Below are 20409 nucleotides of genomic sequence, written 5' to 3'. Positions count from 1 at the left end.
AGAGCTGTAATCTCCATGTAGCTGGGCAGTATCAGGTTGTTGCCTTAATAAGATGGGTCACTGAGCATTATTTTTTTCCTAGAAGAACTTGGAGAAACTTCCCAGGTCCATATTATTTCAACCATTGTTATTGTCTTTGCAGGTTTCAGTGTATTTGTTATTGGTGTAGCTGATGTTGATTACCATGAACTAGCCAAAATTGCAAGTCAGCCAAGCGAACGTCATGTCTTTATAGTTGACGACTTTGATGCTTTTGAGAAGATTGAAGATAACCTTATTACATTTGTTTGTGAGACAGCTACCTCAAGTGAGTAAAATAGTCTCTTTTTTTCAGGATAGGTTAACACATTTAATCCAGTGTAAAATACAATGAAAACATATCTAGTAATTTGTTAAGGAAAATATATTTTTCCTTGCTGTTATATAATCAGAAAGGAAGAATCAGTAGTGGAAAACGTGCTTTGCATACAGGAATTTCCAGGCATAGCCTTTGCATATTCAAATTTAGCTTGGAACAATGCTAATAGAAAACCTTGGAAAATCACTAATGATCATTAGTGAACGTTGGGAGGTTGATGGACTAAAATTCTGACTCTTTAGAAGGCAGCTTGCTTTTTTCCTAAAATGAGCATTAACAGGAACGCATAGCTCTTAGCCCATATTAACATTCCATGCTGTCCTTATCTTGGAGCTCTTAGCTGAGATGGAATGGCTTGTCTAATGACATATTTTGAGTTAAAACAGAGAGCAGAACATTGAGTTGAACCAGGACGTTCTATCTCTTTCTCAAACATTTTTCTGAATTTCTGCATTGCTTGCCTCTGGAGGAGAAACTTAGTCATAATCGCTATTGAGGAATCTGTCAGAATAGATAAATACACACATAGATCATTGCGGATGATGATGAAAATGGAAATAGAAACAGATTGATGTGTGACCCTGGTAAAAAGCAATTGTTAATATATAAACCTAACTTCTCTTTGAAAACTTCCAAGTAGTAATTCCTTATCTTGGTGCCTTGAAAACAGTCTTGGCTACAAAACTCCTATTGTAGAGTTACCATATTGAAGGCTTATCAGGTGCTAAGCCTAATAGGCTATATTGAAGCAGGATTCTGGTGAGGCCTCAAAACCACGGCTGTGTTTGTAGACCTAACTGCGGCATACACACAAATGGTGCCATATTATTCCTTGCAAAAATCTCTGTGGGACTAATTACATGCTGAGTGATAGGTCCTTTCAGATAATAATGGGGGACAATATAAGTAAGTTAAGATTAAAAAATGGCCTCCCACAAGGCTCGGTAATGGCACCTCCACTATTCAATTTCCACATATCAAATATGCCGGCAACAAGGGGATGCAAATTTGGATACACTGATCATTTGGCCATAGCAGTACAAAAGAAAAATACATGGAGATGGCAGACAGTCTTCTGTCCAAAAGATCTCAAAATCTTGGAAAACTCTTCGCTGACTGGAGGCTTGCTCCTAGCACCAGCAAAAAAGTAACTGTGCTTCCACCTTAACAACAAACTAGCATATGAAGCCAGAAAGGTCTACTTAAACAGTAACTTACTTCCCTATGATACTCATCCAAAGTATCTTGGAGTAACATTGGACCAGACTCTCTCCTAAACGTAGAGAATATGGCAGCAAAAATCAAACCTAGGAACAACATACTCCAGATATTATGTGGAATCAAATGCAGAACTTTAGCTGCCTCCCTCAGGTCATCGGCACTAAGGTTGGTCAACTCCACAGCAAAATGCTGTTCCCCTGTATGGCTCAACAGCTGCCAGACTAGTAAGTTAGACGCCAGAGTCAATGACACCATGAGGATTATAAGAGACAATTTATCTATGGGGGGGGGATGGTTTCGAGCTCAGCCTACATCCCGCACATGTGCAGATGAAGCTTCACCTGCTGCTTGCGCGACCCACTTTCTAACAGGCCACAGACCAGGGGATCCGTCAGTTAGATGACCTAGAGATTGGTATTTGAACATAGATCTTTTAAACATTTTTATTCTGTTTTACTAATCTAGGTGAAATGTTAATTGCTGGTCCAGGTTTAATATGCCGTATATTAAGTAAATAAATAAATGAATATATTGAAGAAAGCTAAGATTGGTGGTATTTTTAGTTCTGCATCTATGGAGGACATTTGTTTGCAGGCAGCTGTATGCTTCTAGTAACAATGCCAGTGCTCATTCATGCTGTATCTGTTTCTTTTCTTTTTTTCCAGCTTGTCCTCTCATGTACTTAGATGGATACACTTCTCCTGGTAAGAAATAACCCATGAATATTGCAGTTTAGTAACGTCTTACTTCACACAGTTTCTAAATCCCATAATTGTTCTTTCTGTTTTCTCTTTATTCTGACATATAGGCTTCAAAATGCTGGAAGCTTACAATTTAACAGAAAAATATTTTGCTTCAGTACCTGGAGTTTCCTTGCAGTCAGGATCTTTCCCGAGCCATGTGTCATACAGGCTTCATAAAAATGCTTTTATTAGCCAGCCCACTGTGTGAGTATATTACCTTTTTTTCTTCAAGTCTTTTCTAATTGCAGAATTGACTAGATGGTGGTTATACTGGACATAGAATTGATAGTGCTGAATCCTTGCTAACAACAGTGAGAAATAAAAACACAGACTACAAGATACATACAAAGACAGACAGTGTGTATGTATACACCCTTTTGGAATCTCTCATAAGCAGGATGAAGTAAAAAAAAAAAACAGTATAGGAAATATACATAAAATAGTTACTCTATGCAATGCATTAAAATTATTTTTTACGGTAGAGGAGAGGACTTTGGAGGGTAGAGCTGAGGACTTTGTACAGTATCTGTATGATAAAATCGCTCAGATTCGGGAACACCTGGACTCTGATGGGGTAGATTCAGGGGGGATGATGGAGGCAGGTCTTGAGAATATTATCTGGGAAGAGTTTGATTCTGTGACCCCCGAAGACGTGGACAGGATACTGAGCAGACTGAACGCAGCCACATGTTTATTGGACCCGTGTCCCTCCTGGTTGGTGCTGGCCTCTCGGGAGGTTACACAAGGCTGGCTCCAGGGAATTATAAATGCTTCTTTGAGTGAGGGTGTCTTCCCCACCGCCTTGAAAGAGGCAGTGGTGAGACCTCTTCTCAAGAAGCCTTCCCTGGACCCGGCAGTGTTGGCTAATTACCGTCCAGTCTTTGTTGCGAAGGTTGTTGAGAGTGTGGTAGCGCAACAGCTCCCTCAGTACCTGGATGAATCGGCTTATCTGGATCCATTCCAGTCGGGCTTCAGGCCTGGGTACAGCATGGAAACGGCATTGGTCGCATTGGTTGATGATCTCTGGAGGGCTCGGGACTTCAACTCCCAGAATTCTCCGGCTAGCACCCTTGAAGCTTTAATGGCCAACACTAAAACTTAATGTCCAGAAATTAATTGGAAAAAGCTGTTAAAAGAATTGGTTTCTTTTAAAGAAGTAAGCCAATCCCATTCGTGACTTTACAGCTCGGTTATGGGATAACTGAAGCTTTAGGGCAGGTTTTGGTTATAGCCCTTATAGATTGAGTGTATTTTTCCACTCAAGATCTGAAGGGGACATCTCCAAGCCTTTCTGCTTCTCATCCCTAGTACAATGATGGCTGTGATTACCCGCAGAGATGAGTTCTAATGTTAGTGTCTGATTTACTTGAATTCCCCATTCATAGTCTAGGCCAGGGGTGGGCCAAGCTGTCTCAGGAATTCCACAGGTTGTAAAAGAGCCACAATTGCCACCCCTGGTCTAGGCCATGGCTGTCAAACTCACGGCATCACATTGCTGTCATGTGACATTTTCTCCATTTGTGGAGCTGGGGTGGGTGTGGCCTGCACATGATACATCTGGCCCACGGGCCACCAGTTTGACACCCCTGGTCTAGGCAAACACCCTCAAAGCCTTTTCAATAATACCATTTGCATTAAAGAAGATCTGAGAGACTAATCTTTGGAGATCTGAGAAGAACCATTGTCAGTCTAAATAAAACTGTGTTTGGGCAGTTCTATAAAAGTGTTTATTTCTTCTGTCTTGTTATATTTCTCTTTTAATTGCATTGCCAGTGCTGCTGGTCTCTTCCTCCAGATATTTTTCTTGCTATCATCCTTGATGCACAATTGTTCTCATACAGTTTATCCTTAATCTTAAAATGAAAAGTCTTATTTAATAATCTTTTGTTGATACTATGATCACTGCTGTCCTTCCCACACCCTCTCCCCTTGCAGAAGAAAATTTCACCAGATTTCAGCTTTAAATATAATTCTAGTATATTTTCACAATAATTTTCAGTGGGTTTGAAGGAAGACCTGACTTCTAAATGCACTGAATAATATGGAGGATTTAAATTAGACTTTCTGACTTTTGCAGGAGAAGAAGTTTAATTCTTTATATATAAAGATGAACTGCTTTTGAGTCTTCAGATATTCTTTTAGGGAGATGAGGGATGAAACGGGAATCTTGAGTGCTGTTTATTAAACAACACACTGACATTCACACAATCTTATTAACCATGACTAAGACTAAATGTTATTTATTTATTAAATTTATATGTCGCCCATTTCACTGTTTTAATCATGTATTTTTTAGTGAGAAGTATGTTTCTGCTTTCTTTAATAGGGATATTCATCCAGATGGATTATCAAAGGCTTACACAATAATATTTTTATTCCGTCTTCTCTCGGAAACCTCTAATGAACCATTTGCAATTTGGCAGATAACAGACCGAAATTACAAACCAGAAGTTGGAGTTGTTCTTGACCGTAAGCCCCATCTCCCTATGAACTATGGACCGAATGTATGAATAGAATGGACAGATGATGTTTTACTTTTTGAATATTTCAAAATATTTCTACAAAGTAAAGTAGTAAAATTTAGTCTGACATAGTTTATTCAGTATCAGAAATCAGTTGAACAGAATATTGTTAGGCAGATTGCAGCTGATTTGCCATTGATATCCAAGTTGTATAATGTTTAGGTGGGGTTGTGAGTTGCCAAGCCACAGTTATTTAATTATATGGAACAATTCAGCCAGCGCTTTGATCTGAACTTAAAAAGTGCACCTTTTTAGAGAATTAGGAAGCAACAAATTAATTTAGAGAAAGAACTCCCAGTAACCTTACCTGAACTCTAAATAATTTTTTGCAAAATTGGGGAAGAAAAAACTTTTGTTTATCTGAGTATTATTTCAGGTTTGTCTTTGTGTAGCCTGTCAGCAGTAGCAGTAAGGTTTGATAGCATTTGTGAATGTATTGGTAGATCCAAAGTATTGCTTTAGTTGATACTATTCTACCTATATGTTAAAAAGAATAAATATACTAGGAAGTTCCACTTTCATATTTATATTGGAGAAGCTTCCTTCAGGTTGCCATAAATCATGATTCTTTCACATGGCATGCAGGCTCTGACTCAATAATTGGCAGGTTGAAAATTGCAAGACATTTCCTTTCATGTTCTCTCATGTTGCAGTCATAAAAACTTCATGTTGCACTAAGTATCTCAATTCCTTGTTTCATTTCAAAGCAACATTTTGGATTACCGGAATGACTGAATGACTTACATTCTGACATATTTGTAGGGAATATAATACCCAAAATTATTAAGTGATTCAACGACTTAGAATTTTCTTTTTAAAAAAACTTGATTTTAACCTTGTTAGTCTTTTAATATCATAAAATGAATACTAATAATCTTGTGTTACTAGCAAGTTCCATAATGTTTGTTTTAACAGCCATTCTAACAGTATTTCTATTAAGTTATTTATATAGCAATCCTAATTAAGGAATTGGTGAAAGGGAATCTCCCTGAATAGTCTTATGAATGAGTCTTATGAATAGTCTTATGAATCAGGTTTGGAAATGGGTGTGGATAGATTAAGGAGCTGCTTTGAGCTGCCATGAAAAGGTGCAGCTGCTTTAAAAATTAGAGACAGGTGCTACATTTCTGTATCTTGTGATCTGAATCATTTTTTGGAATTTATCTGAAACATTGTTAGATAGTCCTGTAATGTGCTATCCATATCTTTAACATAATGTGTTTTGTCTAGCTTCCAGCAAAGTGCTATCATTCTTTAACAAGGACACAAGAGGAGAAATTCAGACTGTAGCATTTGAAGGTGATGAAATAAAGAAACTCTTTTATGGAAGTTTCCACAAGGTAATCTTCTGTAGATTATTATGAATAAGAAAGTCATTTTTATTATATTCTTAGTGCAGGCATTAACTGGGACTGATAGTGGTGTTAACAAGAACCTTTATTATGAGCCAACAGGCTGGAAAACACAACAGGGCTAACACTGAGGTAACATGACAGCTCTTAAAATACCAGCTAGCTGTCAGAGCACAACCAATAGCAAACACAGATACTGCCGCGTTTACGAGGCCACGCCTCTTAGCCAATCCCCGGGCAGCGTCCCTTGTTGCCGGGAGCTGCCGAACACAACAATTTTGAAAGCAAATAAAACCACTCTGGTAGTCAATAGATATAGAGCGATAAAAATGATTTATAGATAATTTTAAAGCAAATAATATTTTCAATTAATTGGTTTGAATGCATACTGAAATATCTTATGCAGTGCTCAAGTTTACTCTGAAACAAATCCCATTATATTTAAAGGGTATATTAACTAGTCCTTGTTTATCAACCACTCATTCAGTGACTTCTTTGAAGTTACAGTGGCATTGAAAAAGGAAATCTTATGAGCCTTGATAGTACAGTGGTCTACGCACCCTGTTATTAACACAGCTGCCTGCAATTTACTGCTGGTTCGAATCTCTCCAAGGCTCAAGGTTGACTCAGCCTTCCATCCTTTCTAAGGTAGGTGAAATGAGAACCCAGTTTGTGGGGGCAATAAGCTGACTTTGTATAAATATCCAAAAGGATGAAGGCTATTGCTTAACGCATTGTAAGCCGCCCTGAGTCTCCGGAGAAGGGCGGCATATAAATCAAATTAAAAAAAAATAAAAATCTGCAACTGGTCCTCTATATTATGGCAGTTGCAATGTCCATGTAGTCACATGATCACAATTCAGGTCCTTGGCAGCTGGCATGCATTTACAATAGTTGCAGCAGCCCACAATCACGTGGTCATCATTTATGACCTTCACGGCTGGCTTTCAACAAGCAAAGTTAATGAGGAAGCTGGCAGAAAGTCACAACTTGCGGTCATGTAACATTGCACTTAATTACAATGGGTTATTTGCTTAATGATTGCAGCCAGGACTACCATTATAAGTTGACCCGGTCATAGATGTTTCATTTTATGATCGTGTGACTTAGCAACAGAGTTTCCAGTCCTGGTAGCAGTTGGTAACTGAGGACAACCTACACTCAAAAATAGCATGCCTAGATGGTGAATGCAACAATATACATTTGCTTACCAGTAAGTCAATAAATATTGGCTTTCCTTATATATGGGATTGGATAGTTAATCTCCGAGCATGTTTGAAAATAAGAGAAAGCTTTCAGAGCTGCTTTAAACTACACAGATCAGCATCCTTATCTCAGATTGCATATATTCTGATTATTATTAGCACAATTCAGCACATTGTCTTAATCTGTTGTTTAACCATTTATGTATTTCTCCGATTGAACCATTGGACAATATGTAGCAAAAACTAAAATATACATACATACTAATATACATACTATGGTCAATGATAAGCAGGTTTTTATCCATATGTGAGTGTGATCATTCCAGTCCCGTGTACACACGGAGCTTATACATATGCATTATTTCTATTTTTGGAAGACAAGTACAGAACTATCTCTGAAAGGAAATAAATGTGAAAGTTGTTACGGGAGAAAGAGTATTGTGCACCAGGAGGACAGCTCTGTTTGAAGCAGAGTGGCAGAAGCAGAGAACCGTAGATGGTCTCTAAGGATTTGTTTATCACAATTCTACAGATGAGTGAATTCTGCCGGAATATCTTGCCAGAGTGTAATGTGGTGTTAATTCAGTGCATTGCATTTCCATTCACTGAAAAATAGCTAACTTGGCTCTTTGCGAAACATTTGCTTTGGCATACTATTTTGAGTTTTGGCTACAATGAAAATCTTGGGGAAAATGTTGGCCTAGTTAACATCTTGTCAAGGAATTCTTATAGAAACAGATGTTTTATGTTTGTTGATTTGCCGTTAATGGGCCAAATAAACATGGCAAGAGTCTTCTGCGAAGTCGTCCTTGCCATTTTTTAAATGGACGACTAGTAAAAGAAGGAGCTGATTAACCTTGGAAACCAGATAATAATTGAGTAAAAGGGAAGTTTTAAAGTGTCTTGACACTTTTTGCTTTATTCTTTCAGAAGGAAAAGGGGGAGGGGGGAAATGATAGGAGACTATTTTTAGTCTAGATGCTATTTTCATGCCTGCCAAATCAGCTTTGTCCCACGGCTATTCTCACCTGTCTACTATGTTAGGTATATACTTTTTTAAATCTTAGAGAATAAATGAAATGAATTGAGTTCCCGATCTGATGAGATTTGTAGATCCGCAGCAATGGACCCATCCTGGTTTTGTTATTGTTTGTTGTTACAGAGCAAATGAAAGTGTTTGTGGTTCGTGCTTAGGAGTCAGCATTACCACTAGAAAACTTTCTCCAGTCCCTATCATAATTTTTATACCCAGCCATTTATTTTCTTCTATTTACTATTTGATGGCAGTATTTTTACAGGATAACAACTAGTCCACAAACCCAGTTCAAAGAAGCTCCAGTTATATGCTATTCCGTGTGTGGGTGTGTGTTTAGCAAACCTTAAGCTAAAAAAACCACTTCACTTCAGCTACTCTGTTCAGTTCAGGTTGAAGTTGTTTAGCAGTTATTCATTAGCCTATAGCAGAAGATGCTATTAATATTTTAATATTTTAATATACCATAATAAACAGAGTTTAAAGAGATATACTCTATACAACAGTGACAACAGATACAAACGCACTAGACACACAAGACACAAACAATCACAATAGTTTGGACAGATTAAAATTCTTATAGTATTTTAATGCATGATATAATAGGTTGTGATTTTGGTCATACTGAGTGAATGAGTCCCGTTAATCATAATTAAAGTTATTTCTGACTAAATACATATTGAATTGTTTTATCTAAAAATAACTGAATTTTTTTTTGTTCCACAAATATTTTTTAAAATTTTGTTATGTATTTTCCTGCTGATCCAGATCTAGTATTATAACAAGTAATGTATACCTTGAATTTAAAGCTGTATGATTATAAATAAACTAAAAAAGATGTACGAATTAGATTGGGATATGAAAATGGTAAAATGACACTTGATGAGTTTTTAATGAATTGGAAAGAGATATTTCTTTAACTTCTGTTTGGAAACTGAACATCAATTCGAAGTGATTTTCCATTTCTTGTGGAGTTATAATTCAAAAGTATTACTCAGTATTTGGTAGGTCTCATAGCATTTGTGTTCAGTTTACTTTATTATCATTGCACCTCATACAATGAAATTAAATGCCATCTTCAGTGTACATTATTTGTTCTATATAAATTCCAAGGGAAGAATATTTTTTACCCTAACAAGGCCTCTACCAGATACTCCTCAGTTCCAAAATGTATCAATATATAGTATGAAGACAGTTGTGGTTACAAAACTTGCAAAAATATAGTGGGAATAATTTTGATATTTTCATTCATACTAATATATACTCTATATAATCATAGTCAATTTTTTCACTGTACATTTGGAAAGGGATGTCTGACAGAATTATGGTATTTAATAGTAGGAAAGGTTTTTCCAAAATGTGTAAAAATATCATTTTACATTTTTAGTCTAGTGTTATTTAAAAAAATGGAAAATGTCATTTCCACTCCATTTCATTTCTGCCGCTCAGTTTCTATGAATAGGAGAGAATTTTGGAAGGATTATTCTTGCAAACTTTACTGGTTATGGAAAAATAAACTTTTGGAACAGGCAACAGCTGTGACAACAAAAAATTTCCTATAGTCTTTATGTCTTTATCATTAGTTAGTGTTGTATTTATATAGTCCTTAGTGGCATTCGTTCATAACATATGTTGTATAGATTATCACACCCTTCATCCAAACCTATTCCAAAACTGAGTGTAGACAAAGATTGTCAAGTCACTGCTTCTTTATTGTCTGGAATATATTTCAATAGAGTGCATGGATGGAGCTGCCACTTTAATTAAAAAGGACACTTTTACACATAGATACAGAAAACTTGTGTATTTGTGCCTCTTTGCTTTCAAGATTTGGAGAATTTCTGTATATAGTTAACTATGTTTTGGATTAAAAAGTTTACTTCTAACAACATGAAGAATTAACAGGGTTTTTGTTCCGCTTCTCCTCGATATTTTTTCTCTAGGTTCATCTTGTTATAACATCCACAAGTGCTAAAATTTATGTTGACTGTGTTGAAATTATGGAAAAGCCTATTAAGGAAGCTGGAAATATCACAACTGATGGCTATGAAATCCTTGGTAAATTACAGAAAGGTGATAAGAAAACAGCATCCGTAAGTAGTAAACTTTTCTAAATTAAATTTTAAAATCTTTATTAAAGATATCACAACGTATCTGTATCACAGCAATGGTCTCATCCAAGTCGTGGCCAGTAAGCCTATTAGGAGAGGAGATGAAGTTTCTTCTCGCTCTTTTGTTCAGAATCTCCTCCTCACACACAACTTGCCAAGGTCCATACTTACAGCACTTCCTGATCAAAACCTGATATGATCTCTGATTAAAAAGATTTGTCTCCTTCCCTCCCATCATTTCACATAAAGGCTCTGTCTGGCAGCCATTGCAACTTGACCACTGTTGATGTCCTGGAAATGGGTACTGGTACATCCCCTGCTTGAAGGACTGGCTAACTAACCCAACTATTCTGGCTGTCACCAGTCTCCAAACCTCTGTTTTTAGAGAAAGTTGTTAAAAGTGGGTAGCTGCCAGCTAAGAGACTGTAGAAAATATGGATTATCTTGATCTTTTTCAGACAGAGTTCAGGTTGATTATATGGGATAGAAACCACACTCGTCGCTTAGATAAGGGAGTGAATCTCTTTTTGTAGGATTTTTCAGTGGCTTTTCAAACCATCACTCATGATCCCCAACCCATGTTGGGTGAAGTGGGAACAAATATAGAAATGAGAATTCACTGCCAGAGCTCTCCTGTTACGGAATGTCTTGCCACCCAAAATAAGATCTGCATCCTGGCTCCTGATATTCAAGATAGCAATAGCACTTAGACTTATATACCGCTTCACAGTGCTGTACAGCCCTCTCTAAGCGGTTTACAGAGTCCGCAACAATTTGGATTCTTATTTTACCAACCTCGGAAGGATAGAATGCTGAGTCAACCTTGAGCCGCTCAGAATTGAACTCCTGGAGTGAGCAGTGAGTTAGCCCTGCAGTACTGCATTTTAACCACTGCACCACCATGGCTCTTATCCTCTACTTACTCTTCCATCCCCAATATTCTTTTTTAAAACCAAGTTTTTAGCTAAGAGGAGCAAAGAGTGAGTAAACATATACCTGAGTTGGAGATTAGTCTGTTGTGATACTGATTATTATGATTGTTATTATTACGTTACATAAATATTATTATAATTCTGATATATTTGTTTTTCTCTATCTTGTCTGCTGCTTAAAGCCAATTAAAGCAGGATACTAACGTTTTAAATAAATGCATGAATAACTGTTTTGAGTTTCAGAGTTCCATATTGTTCAAAAGCTGCAGCTCTAGAAATTTGATAGAAAACTTCTCAGTTGTCCTGAGTTCAAATAGAGTGTATAGATTTATGCAGACTATTGGCTTCTATCAAAGTTCCCTCATATTCTTCGAAGTATTCCCACAATATGTGGCTTAGAATAGAAACAGAACTTCTCTTTTAGTAGCATCAACCTCTGAGTCAGTTGCATGACTCAGTCATAAGAGTCATAAAGTCTTTGGCTGGGAACAATATGTTTATTATTTTAAGTAACTTACATTGCTAATGATAAACATATCAGTCAGTCGCCATGCTTCTTGGGAATTCTGAATACTGTAGCCTTAATATATTTGCAAGGCATAAGTAAGGTTGGGAAGTCTGACATGTAGCACCTCCACAATAATGAATTCGCTATGTCTCTCTTGTTCTGTACACAGCTATCCCTTCCACAACAGAAAATCAGTGATAATATATAACAAACAGTAAAAAGTACTTTGTGATTCTTAGCTACTTTGGAAATGGTTTTTCCCTACTGCCTTAAAGTGGGATGAAAAGGAAAGCTTTTGAAATTCTTCTTTTGATAATAGCTGCAGAATTCTCAGGGGAATTGGCTTTGGAGTAAGAAAGACAGATTGTATATATATGAGCAAGTTTGGAAAAGTGAATGGGCAAGAAAAAAAATTTGTGTCTAGGAGGGAACATGGGAAGGGCTGTTTATTATTTTATATAAGTGGCAGAGTTCTTAAAGTTGAAGGTCGGTTATGCATTAATGTCAGTCTTCTCAGATAAACCAGACTGGAAACACAATTATGTGAGCTAAATCTACTTTATTGTAAGGCTACATTTATAGAATCTTGCAAATCCGAAGGCACATCTTCCTGCCTACTAGTTTTAAGTGCTAGAATCATTAGGGTAGGCCCTTTCTATGTTTTTTTTTTTAACTGTTAAATGATTGCAGGACTCTGGCCTCTCATGTCCTATAGTTTTCTAGGAAGCATCTCCTCTCCTCTTTCCCCAAAGCTATTCATGCATTTGATTACAATTAATCTGGTTTTATAGGAACCATGTGAAATATTACAGAGACATGAAATAAACTACTTCATGACCATTTTCTTAGTTTCCTGTGTTAATGTCATTGATGTGGTAACAGGAATGATACTTCGCTGGCACTGGAAAGAAAGACAATGTTTTATTTTGTTTAAATTGCATGATTTTGTACTTGAAGATTAATTCAAATATAACTTTAAATACCCTTCCATTTCTGCTTTGTAGTTTGACATACAGAGCTTTGACATTGTGTGCAATGCGGTTTGGACCAGCAGAGATAGATGCTGCGACATTCCTTCTAAGGTAAATATATAGGAAACGTTTAGACAGATTTAATACCTCGTAGCAAGAGCCTAAGCTCTTGATATGAGCCTCCAAGAGAACAGTGTGGGATAACGGCCTTAAAAATCTCTTTTGGGAATAATAAATTATCTATGGGATTCTGAATCATACTGAATGCAAGAATGTAACTTTACCAGAGCATATTCTAAATAGTGCAGTCCAGACAGCTCATTGTAGAAAAAGCAGTTTAGCTGCCTTGTCACATTCCATCCTGTTTTCAGAATCTAGGACTGAATTATTTTTTAAAAATATTAAATATACCTAATATTCCCTTACCCTTCATCACAAATTGGACTTACTATTTTTTTTAAAAAAATAAATCTTTTGTGGACTTTGAGGTGGAATCTAGGATAAGGAACAGTGAAACACCAGATTGTAGCTACTGTTAATATAGAATATTAGGCAAAAATCAGCCAGCAGCATTTGTGTCAATATGCAACTGGACCATGTTCGTTTTGAAGGAGAGGGAGAATAAATCAATGAAGGGAGATGAGTTGCAGAAAACAAGCAAGCAGAAGATAACTTAAGGAAATTCTTCACAGAGAAGAGAAAAATAAGTATATAATCTTATTGGAATAATTCATTGATTTTTAACCACTGTGTTTCAGTAGATTTCCACTGAAATAGTAAATTTCTGGAGTGTTTTAGACTTCCACCTACACCATTTTCTGCTGAAACCAATTTATGTTAGTTAATGATATCATGATTTTGCTTTATATCCTACTGTTCTAAATCTAAAGAAATAGAATGGAAGCAGTGACAGCTCTCAGGATACAGTGTGAATTTAATTTATATTAGCACCAGATCATAGGAAAGCAGCCACTTCAACTCATAATTATATATCAGCATCGTATAGTATTGTGTAAGTCAATATTTAATATGTTGAGTGTAAAATAGAAGCTGCATTAAAATAATATTTAGTTATTTTTATATTGAATGAAAATTGAATCTAAATTAAAAGTGTTAATTGATATCAGAGTGAATAGAATTTAGAATTTAGAATTTAGAATATATTTTGTAGAATATGTGAAGAAAGTACAGGGTGCTGTACACATATGCAAAGTATGTGTTACCCCAGCGGAGCAATCACTTTTTACTTTTATGCAGTAAGTGTAAACAGTAAGACTATTGTGGCTTCTCCCCCTCCCTCTCTCCCCCCCTCCCCTTCCTCCCTCTCTCTCTCATTAATCATATCCCAAATTAAAATACCTCTTGGAAACAATTATGTTGATGCTGAATTTTATTATTTTATTAGACCTTGATATCAGATATAATTAGACTTCAATATCAGATATAGTTATAGTATACAGTAAATTATCCACCTGTAAGATTACAGTTGTCTTCTCTGTCAGGAAAAGACAATTTTAAAACTGTTCATGTTTTGCTTTAAATTTCAGAGGGATGAAGCAAAATGCCCATCATTGCCAAATGCTTGTACATGTGTTCAAACCAGTGTGGGGGCTCCAGGACCTCCAGGACCCGCTGTAAGTAAAAAACCAATATATTGGGATTATAAACCATATGGATAAGCCTAATGTTTAACTTCTGAAAGCTTCACTGGGTCTGGGTTAGTCTCAGTCGAAGACCAGAACACATAACTTGACTTATGAACTAGACCTGAAGGTTGGACAGACCCAAAACAGGGGATTTACAACTTTGATCCAAAGTTCTCTGCAATCTCTTGACTGCACTTCAGCAATAAGGGCCATGTTTATGGCTATGGTCCCATGTCTACTTTTTACAATGGTTTTATCAAAAACCAGTACTCACCTGTTTTTGGCAAATCTGTGCCATAGTGAACAATGGTCCGGTTAACAACCATGGCATTTGCTTAACAATCACCATATTCAGTTTACAACTGCCATGATCATTCTACAATCGCCAAAAAAGATTGTAAAATTATGACTTAGAATCATAACGGGCAGGCTCCATTACAGTCATAACTTGAGGACTGCCTGTATCATCTTTTGTAGTGGCAAGTAGTTGACTTCAGTTCTAGCTTTGGCACAGTAACAGCAGTCAGCAGCCATGATTTGTGTACTCATTTCCAAGAATCTCTCTCACTGATATAGTTACACGTCTTGGGCTGTTTAACAACAGTGCACTTCTGTAACAAAACGGTGGAAAACCTAATAACATCTACCACATACCCTTAGCTCAAGTTTGGGAATGAATTGTTCAGGTAATGATGGAAGCCAGTGAAATGAGCAAGGAGACTTATAAAGGAAACATTTCCTAGCTTCTAACTCCACGAAAGGGATGAAACTGATTAAATATGATTGACACAGATCAATATGAATCTAAGGGATGTTTAAATGAGAGGAAAGAGGCATGTTATTCAGAGAAAATTATCTCACATATTTTATTAGTGATTAATAAGAAATATTTAGCAGTTATTCATTTTAGCCTTCCTCCTTGTTTTAACACCTCTACCATCCTGAGGAAATAAAATATGCAGCTTGTAGCCCAGGGGTGGGTTCTACTTACCTTTACTACCGGTTCGCATCGCGCCCAAACACACTCGCTCGCTTTGCCCGCACGCTCTTCTGCACTTGTGCAGATTACCTATGATGACGTCTGGGTCAGTGGGTGGGGCCTCCCGCCGGTTTTACTACCGGTTCTTGCAAACCGGTCCAAACTGGGGGCAACCCACCACTGTTGTAGCCCATAGAGATTGTTCTTATTTTAAAGGTGGGCAATCTCTTTGGAAATATGCTGGAATATGCTATACGTTTCAGAATGAATAATACGAGGTCCTTTAGAAAATTGTAAGAAGGTGGGATGTTCTATATAAAATTTAAACATAACGGTCTTTATCTCTTTGTCTTCCATGTGTTTGTTTTTTCTGGATTTTAGGGAGCTAGAGGTTCCAGTGGTGCAAGAGGTGAAAGAGGTGTAAGTGGACCTGCTGTGAGTATTTACGTATTCAATTTGTATAACTGCCCATCTCAAATCAGTAACCCTTAGCAATGCACAATCTTGAAAGCTATTAAAATAGTTAAAATGCAATGCAAAACAGAAATACATATAGAAGCCAAAATATATTATAATCGATTAGTGTCAATATAACCAGGAAATGGGGCTCTTCATAGCTTTGGGACACTTAGTCAGAAGTTCAAGGCCTTCCAAATGGCTAGAAGGGTTGGGTCCATTCCAATCTCTAGGGGGAGGGGGGGAATGTCAGAGAACAGGAGCTGCAGCAGAGAAGGTACTTTGTCTGGTCCCTGCCAGCCAACATTCATTGGCTGACAGGACCTGGAGAATGTCCACCTGAATTGGACAGGTAGAAACAACTAGAGGAAGATAGTAACTGAGATAGCCATGGTTCCAATCTATGAAGTCTTTAAAGGTGACAACCAGCACTTGACTTGCACCCAGAAACATACTGGCAACCAATGCAGCTCCCAAAGCAGTGGGGTTACATATTTGCAGGATAGCCAGCGCCATTTACAACCAATGCAGCTGCATTCTGTTCCAGCTGAAGCTTCTGAATGCTACTGAAGGACAGCTCCATGTAGAGCATGTTGCATTAGTCTAAATAAGAGATCATGAGGGCATGGGTCACAGTGAGCAGAGCCTTCCGATCCAGGAATAGGTACAAATTGGCACACAGTCTGAAAGTGTGCAAAGACTTCTTAGCCGTGACTATCACATACTTTTCTAGCAGGAGCGGATTGCCTGCCACTACCCTTAGCAATATAACATTTCTATATGTGTTTATATAAGGAATTGGAGACATTTATAACATCTGAGAAGTATAATTAGTCCTATTGAAAGCACACTAAATGCCACTTTACTTTATTTTTTACCCGCTATAATTTTATTGTTATTGGCATTTGCATTGGAGAAATTTTGTGCATATGAGTTGGCTTAAAAAGTAAGGATGCCAGTTTTGCCAGTTTTTGTTTTTCCTTTTGTGTGGTACAAGTTCATGTAAGCAACCCCAAGCAATCCAAGTGTAGGGAAATTCTCTAAAAAAAATACAAGAAATTTCATTTATCTACAATCATTGAATTGGGTTCCTAACACTTCCAAATAATGCCATTCCCAAAAACATCTATTTAGCTTTTATGCTCATATATTTAAAAATGTCTATATTGCCTTTATCCATAAGGAAATCTTGGAAAGTACATAGCTTTGTATATACCCTTTACAGAATGAAAGATATATCACCATAGCTGGGGACGATGGGGAGTGCAACCCAACATTTCTGAAAGCAATTATGTTAGAGAAAGCAATTGTTTAGTCACTTGTTATCACCAAAGACTCGACTCCATCCTCATGTAGTTTTTTGAAAAATTGACAGTTTTTTTTTTCTTTTGCTATTTTTAGGGGCCCCCAGGTGCTCGTGGAGATTCAGGCCCTCCAGGCCCTCAAGGGCCACCAGGCCCACAAGGAATAAATGGGCTTTCCATTCCTGGAGATCCTGTAAGTAAGAATGCTGTTTGGCCAGGATAAGAGATAAAGTGTAATGTAATAAATGCTTTCTGATAGTAGTTTGACATACTTTTTCCCTGTACATTCAGATGTATGCTAAGTAAGTCAAGGTGTATTGATGCACCAAACAGATTTCTAAACACTGCAGGATTTGTAGACTCTGCATAAACATAGAGACATGTTGTGGTGTTTATTTGAGTTTGCATTTGATCTGCTTCTTTGCTTAGAATATTCTCTGCCTTTTCAGGGAAATCTGAGAAGGTTAGGTATTTCTTTAACGTTTTATTGGGTGGAAATGTTGTGTAATAAACTATCATGCCTAGTTTTCATGATGTGAATGAAAGAAAAGCCACACTACAGGCACAAATGAACTCTTGTTTTCTCTAATGGGTTTTGAGGCTTAAAGATAGCATATCTGTTAATTAGACCCACAATTTCATTTTTTAGGGAATAAACAAAACTTGTTTTTTTTTTAATTCTAGGGACGTCAAGGGCCAAAGGGTAACCCTGGAGAACCTGGACTTCCAGGGCGATCAGTAAGTTTCTTTGCTATTTATTTTCCATTCTTCCAAAAGACACTCTCACTTACCCAACACTTTGCTTATAGCAGCGGAAATTCTGACCCCCAATTGTGATCGTGTGTCCAGGACTACCTGTAGCTATTATTTAAGAATGAGTTCTGAATAAGATTTGTAACAGATTTGTAAATAAAGATATATTTACCTTTTAAAAGAATTAACAATACAAATAACTAAACAACTAGAGTGTAGGTAAAATGGAATTCTGTACAGCCTGCTGAAATTATAAATCAAAGTCAACTTGTTTTGCTCCATTTCTTTTGCATGGGGTCAAAATCAGTATCACTGCATCCAAAGAGTCTAGTACAGTACAATGAACTGTAGATTAAATTAAAGTGGCAATATATGTTAAAATTGTGTTGCATCATTTCAAAACCCTGTCTAATTAATGTTTTCTTTCTCACCTAGGGATCACCAGGCCTAAGTGGCCCTCCTGGCGCAATGGGACCCCCAGGTGACAGAGTAAGTAGTTTATCCTGGAGAGTGGAAACTCTACAAAGGCTTTGAACAACATTAGAACATTTATAATTCTACCTGTCTTCATTTTGTCAGTTTCCTTGAACCTTGAAAGGGTGAAGCAAATCGGTTTTAAATACACAATCTTTTAGATTACTTTTTCTTTAGATCAGATTTATTTGGTTTGAATGGGACCGATGGACATTGTAGTCCAACACATATAGAAGACACCAAGTTTGAAGAAAGTTAATAACTGATGGAATGATGAAGAAATAGGCTTTGTATAGCTGTGGTAGAAATCAAGGAGGGATTGCATTCAGCAACTAAACATACAGAAGCAAAGGCTTTGGATAAGAGGAAAATAAGCAATAAGCCTAACATAATTCTTTGTTCTTCATCTACAGTGGAGAAACAGATAATTTATGACAGCATTAAAGTTTTCTAACTAGTATTCAGCATAAATACTAAATTTTCTAACATCCTTGGTACGTAGTTATTGTAGCTATAGGTACTGGTCCCTTATAACGGGGGATGTTTAGACATTGTGGTTTTGAATGTTTTTGATACTTTTTACGGGGTGGTTGACCCAAAAACTTTTCTACATAAATATATTGTCCCTAAAAGCAAAAACCAAACAAACCCTAATTCCTAATGTGCCATTGTTCTCCAAACAGGGTTTTACAGGAAAAGATGGCCCATCAGGACCAAGAGGTCCCCCAGGACCAGCGGTTAGTGTTGGCTTCATTGTTGGAATGATAATGTAATAGTGGAACTATGATGGATGGTGCTGTATCTGGGAGTTGTATCTGTTTTGTGTCAGATAGTACTGTCATCATTTGCAGGAACACATGGTATCAAAGCAAATTAAATTACAGCTGGCATATTAATTCAGTGCTCTGAGTGTGGATGCTTAATATAGCAAAAATGGCTCCAGTCATTGGTTAGAACAGTGTTTCTCAAGCTTAGCTGCTTAAAGATATGTGGACTTAGACTCCCAGAATTCCTCAGCCAGCATGCTGACACATCTTAAAACTTTTTTTAAAAAAAACAATTTTTATTGGGTTTTTTTTCTCCTCTCCCACCTTCACCCACATCTTTCTTTTTTTTTGAACAGTGTTGGTCGTTTCTTATCTTATACAATTAGTCAAATTCAAATACATTTTACTCAATTACAATTTTTGCCAATATTGTCTTCCTCCCTTTTCCTTTTTTTTTTGAACATATCTCAGTATTCCTATACTTGCATACATAAACACCTTCTTCATTTATCCCTAAATTCTAACTTTACTATTTGTACATATATTCTTTAACAATTCATTCTTTATCTTAATATATTTATATTTGTTTGTTCAAATCTGCCTTTCTTCCACTTCATCTTTTTTATTGTACAGCAATCTTTCTCCTCAAACCTACCCTCTCCCTCTTCTCCTTCCAACTTTCTTTCCTCACCTTCTTCTTCTTCTCTTCTCTACTTCCCCTTCCCTTCTCCTTTTCCTCCTCTCTTCCCCCCTGTCTTCCCCTCTCTCCTACTCTGATTTCCCTTCCCTTCCTTCCTCCCTACTCTTCCATCCCTCTCTCTCCTTCCTCCTCCCTTCCAATTCTTTCCTTCATCTCTATTGCTGTATTCATTTTCAATTTAATGTTTTTCATTGTGGAGTCCAGGCAACCCCGATCCCTTGTCTTTTTAATTATTAACAATATATTTCATCTTGTTCTCTTTTTTCCTTCAAATCTTTACTCAAACAGTTTTCTAATCCCTTATCTTTTTTACTTGACTGGGGAATTCTGCGAATTGAAGTCAACACATCTTAAAACTTGAGAAACACTGGATT

At 36.9% G+C, this 20409-nt stretch overlaps 1 protein-coding gene across 4 annotated transcripts in view; it reads left to right on the top strand.

Moving 5' to 3' along the window:
* COL12A1 (collagen type XII alpha 1 chain) overlaps positions 1-20409 on the top strand; it is a 130918-nt gene that overhangs the window by 92368 nt on the left and 18141 nt on the right. For all 4 annotated transcript variants that reach the window (XM_087882534.1, XM_034431890.3, XM_034431891.3 and 1 more), the window contains 13 exons: positions 143-307; positions 2245-2283; positions 2388-2526; positions 4649-4791; positions 6075-6184; positions 10378-10527; positions 12990-13067; positions 14504-14590; positions 15963-16016; positions 17439-17534; positions 18026-18079; positions 18530-18583; positions 19252-19305. In XM_087882534.1, the coding sequence (XP_087738660.1) occupies positions 143-307; positions 2245-2283; positions 2388-2526; positions 4649-4791; positions 6075-6184; positions 10378-10527; positions 12990-13067; positions 14504-14590; positions 15963-16016; positions 17439-17534; positions 18026-18079; positions 18530-18583; positions 19252-19305 (1223 nt within the window). The remainder of the gene's footprint in view (positions 1-142; positions 308-2244; positions 2284-2387; positions 2527-4648; positions 4792-6074; positions 6185-10377; positions 10528-12989; positions 13068-14503; positions 14591-15962; positions 16017-17438; positions 17535-18025; positions 18080-18529; positions 18584-19251; positions 19306-20409) is intronic.

The sequence above is a fragment of the Pantherophis guttatus genome, chromosome 1 (assembly GCF_059756535.1).
Source record: "Pantherophis guttatus breed Tessera chromosome 1, ASM5975653v1, whole genome shotgun sequence".
In the NCBI taxonomy this organism is placed as follows: Eukaryota; Metazoa; Chordata; class Lepidosauria; order Squamata; family Colubridae; genus Pantherophis; species Pantherophis guttatus.
Note: the sequence above shows the minus strand (reverse complement) of the source record. Positions and strands in the feature narration are given on the sequence as shown.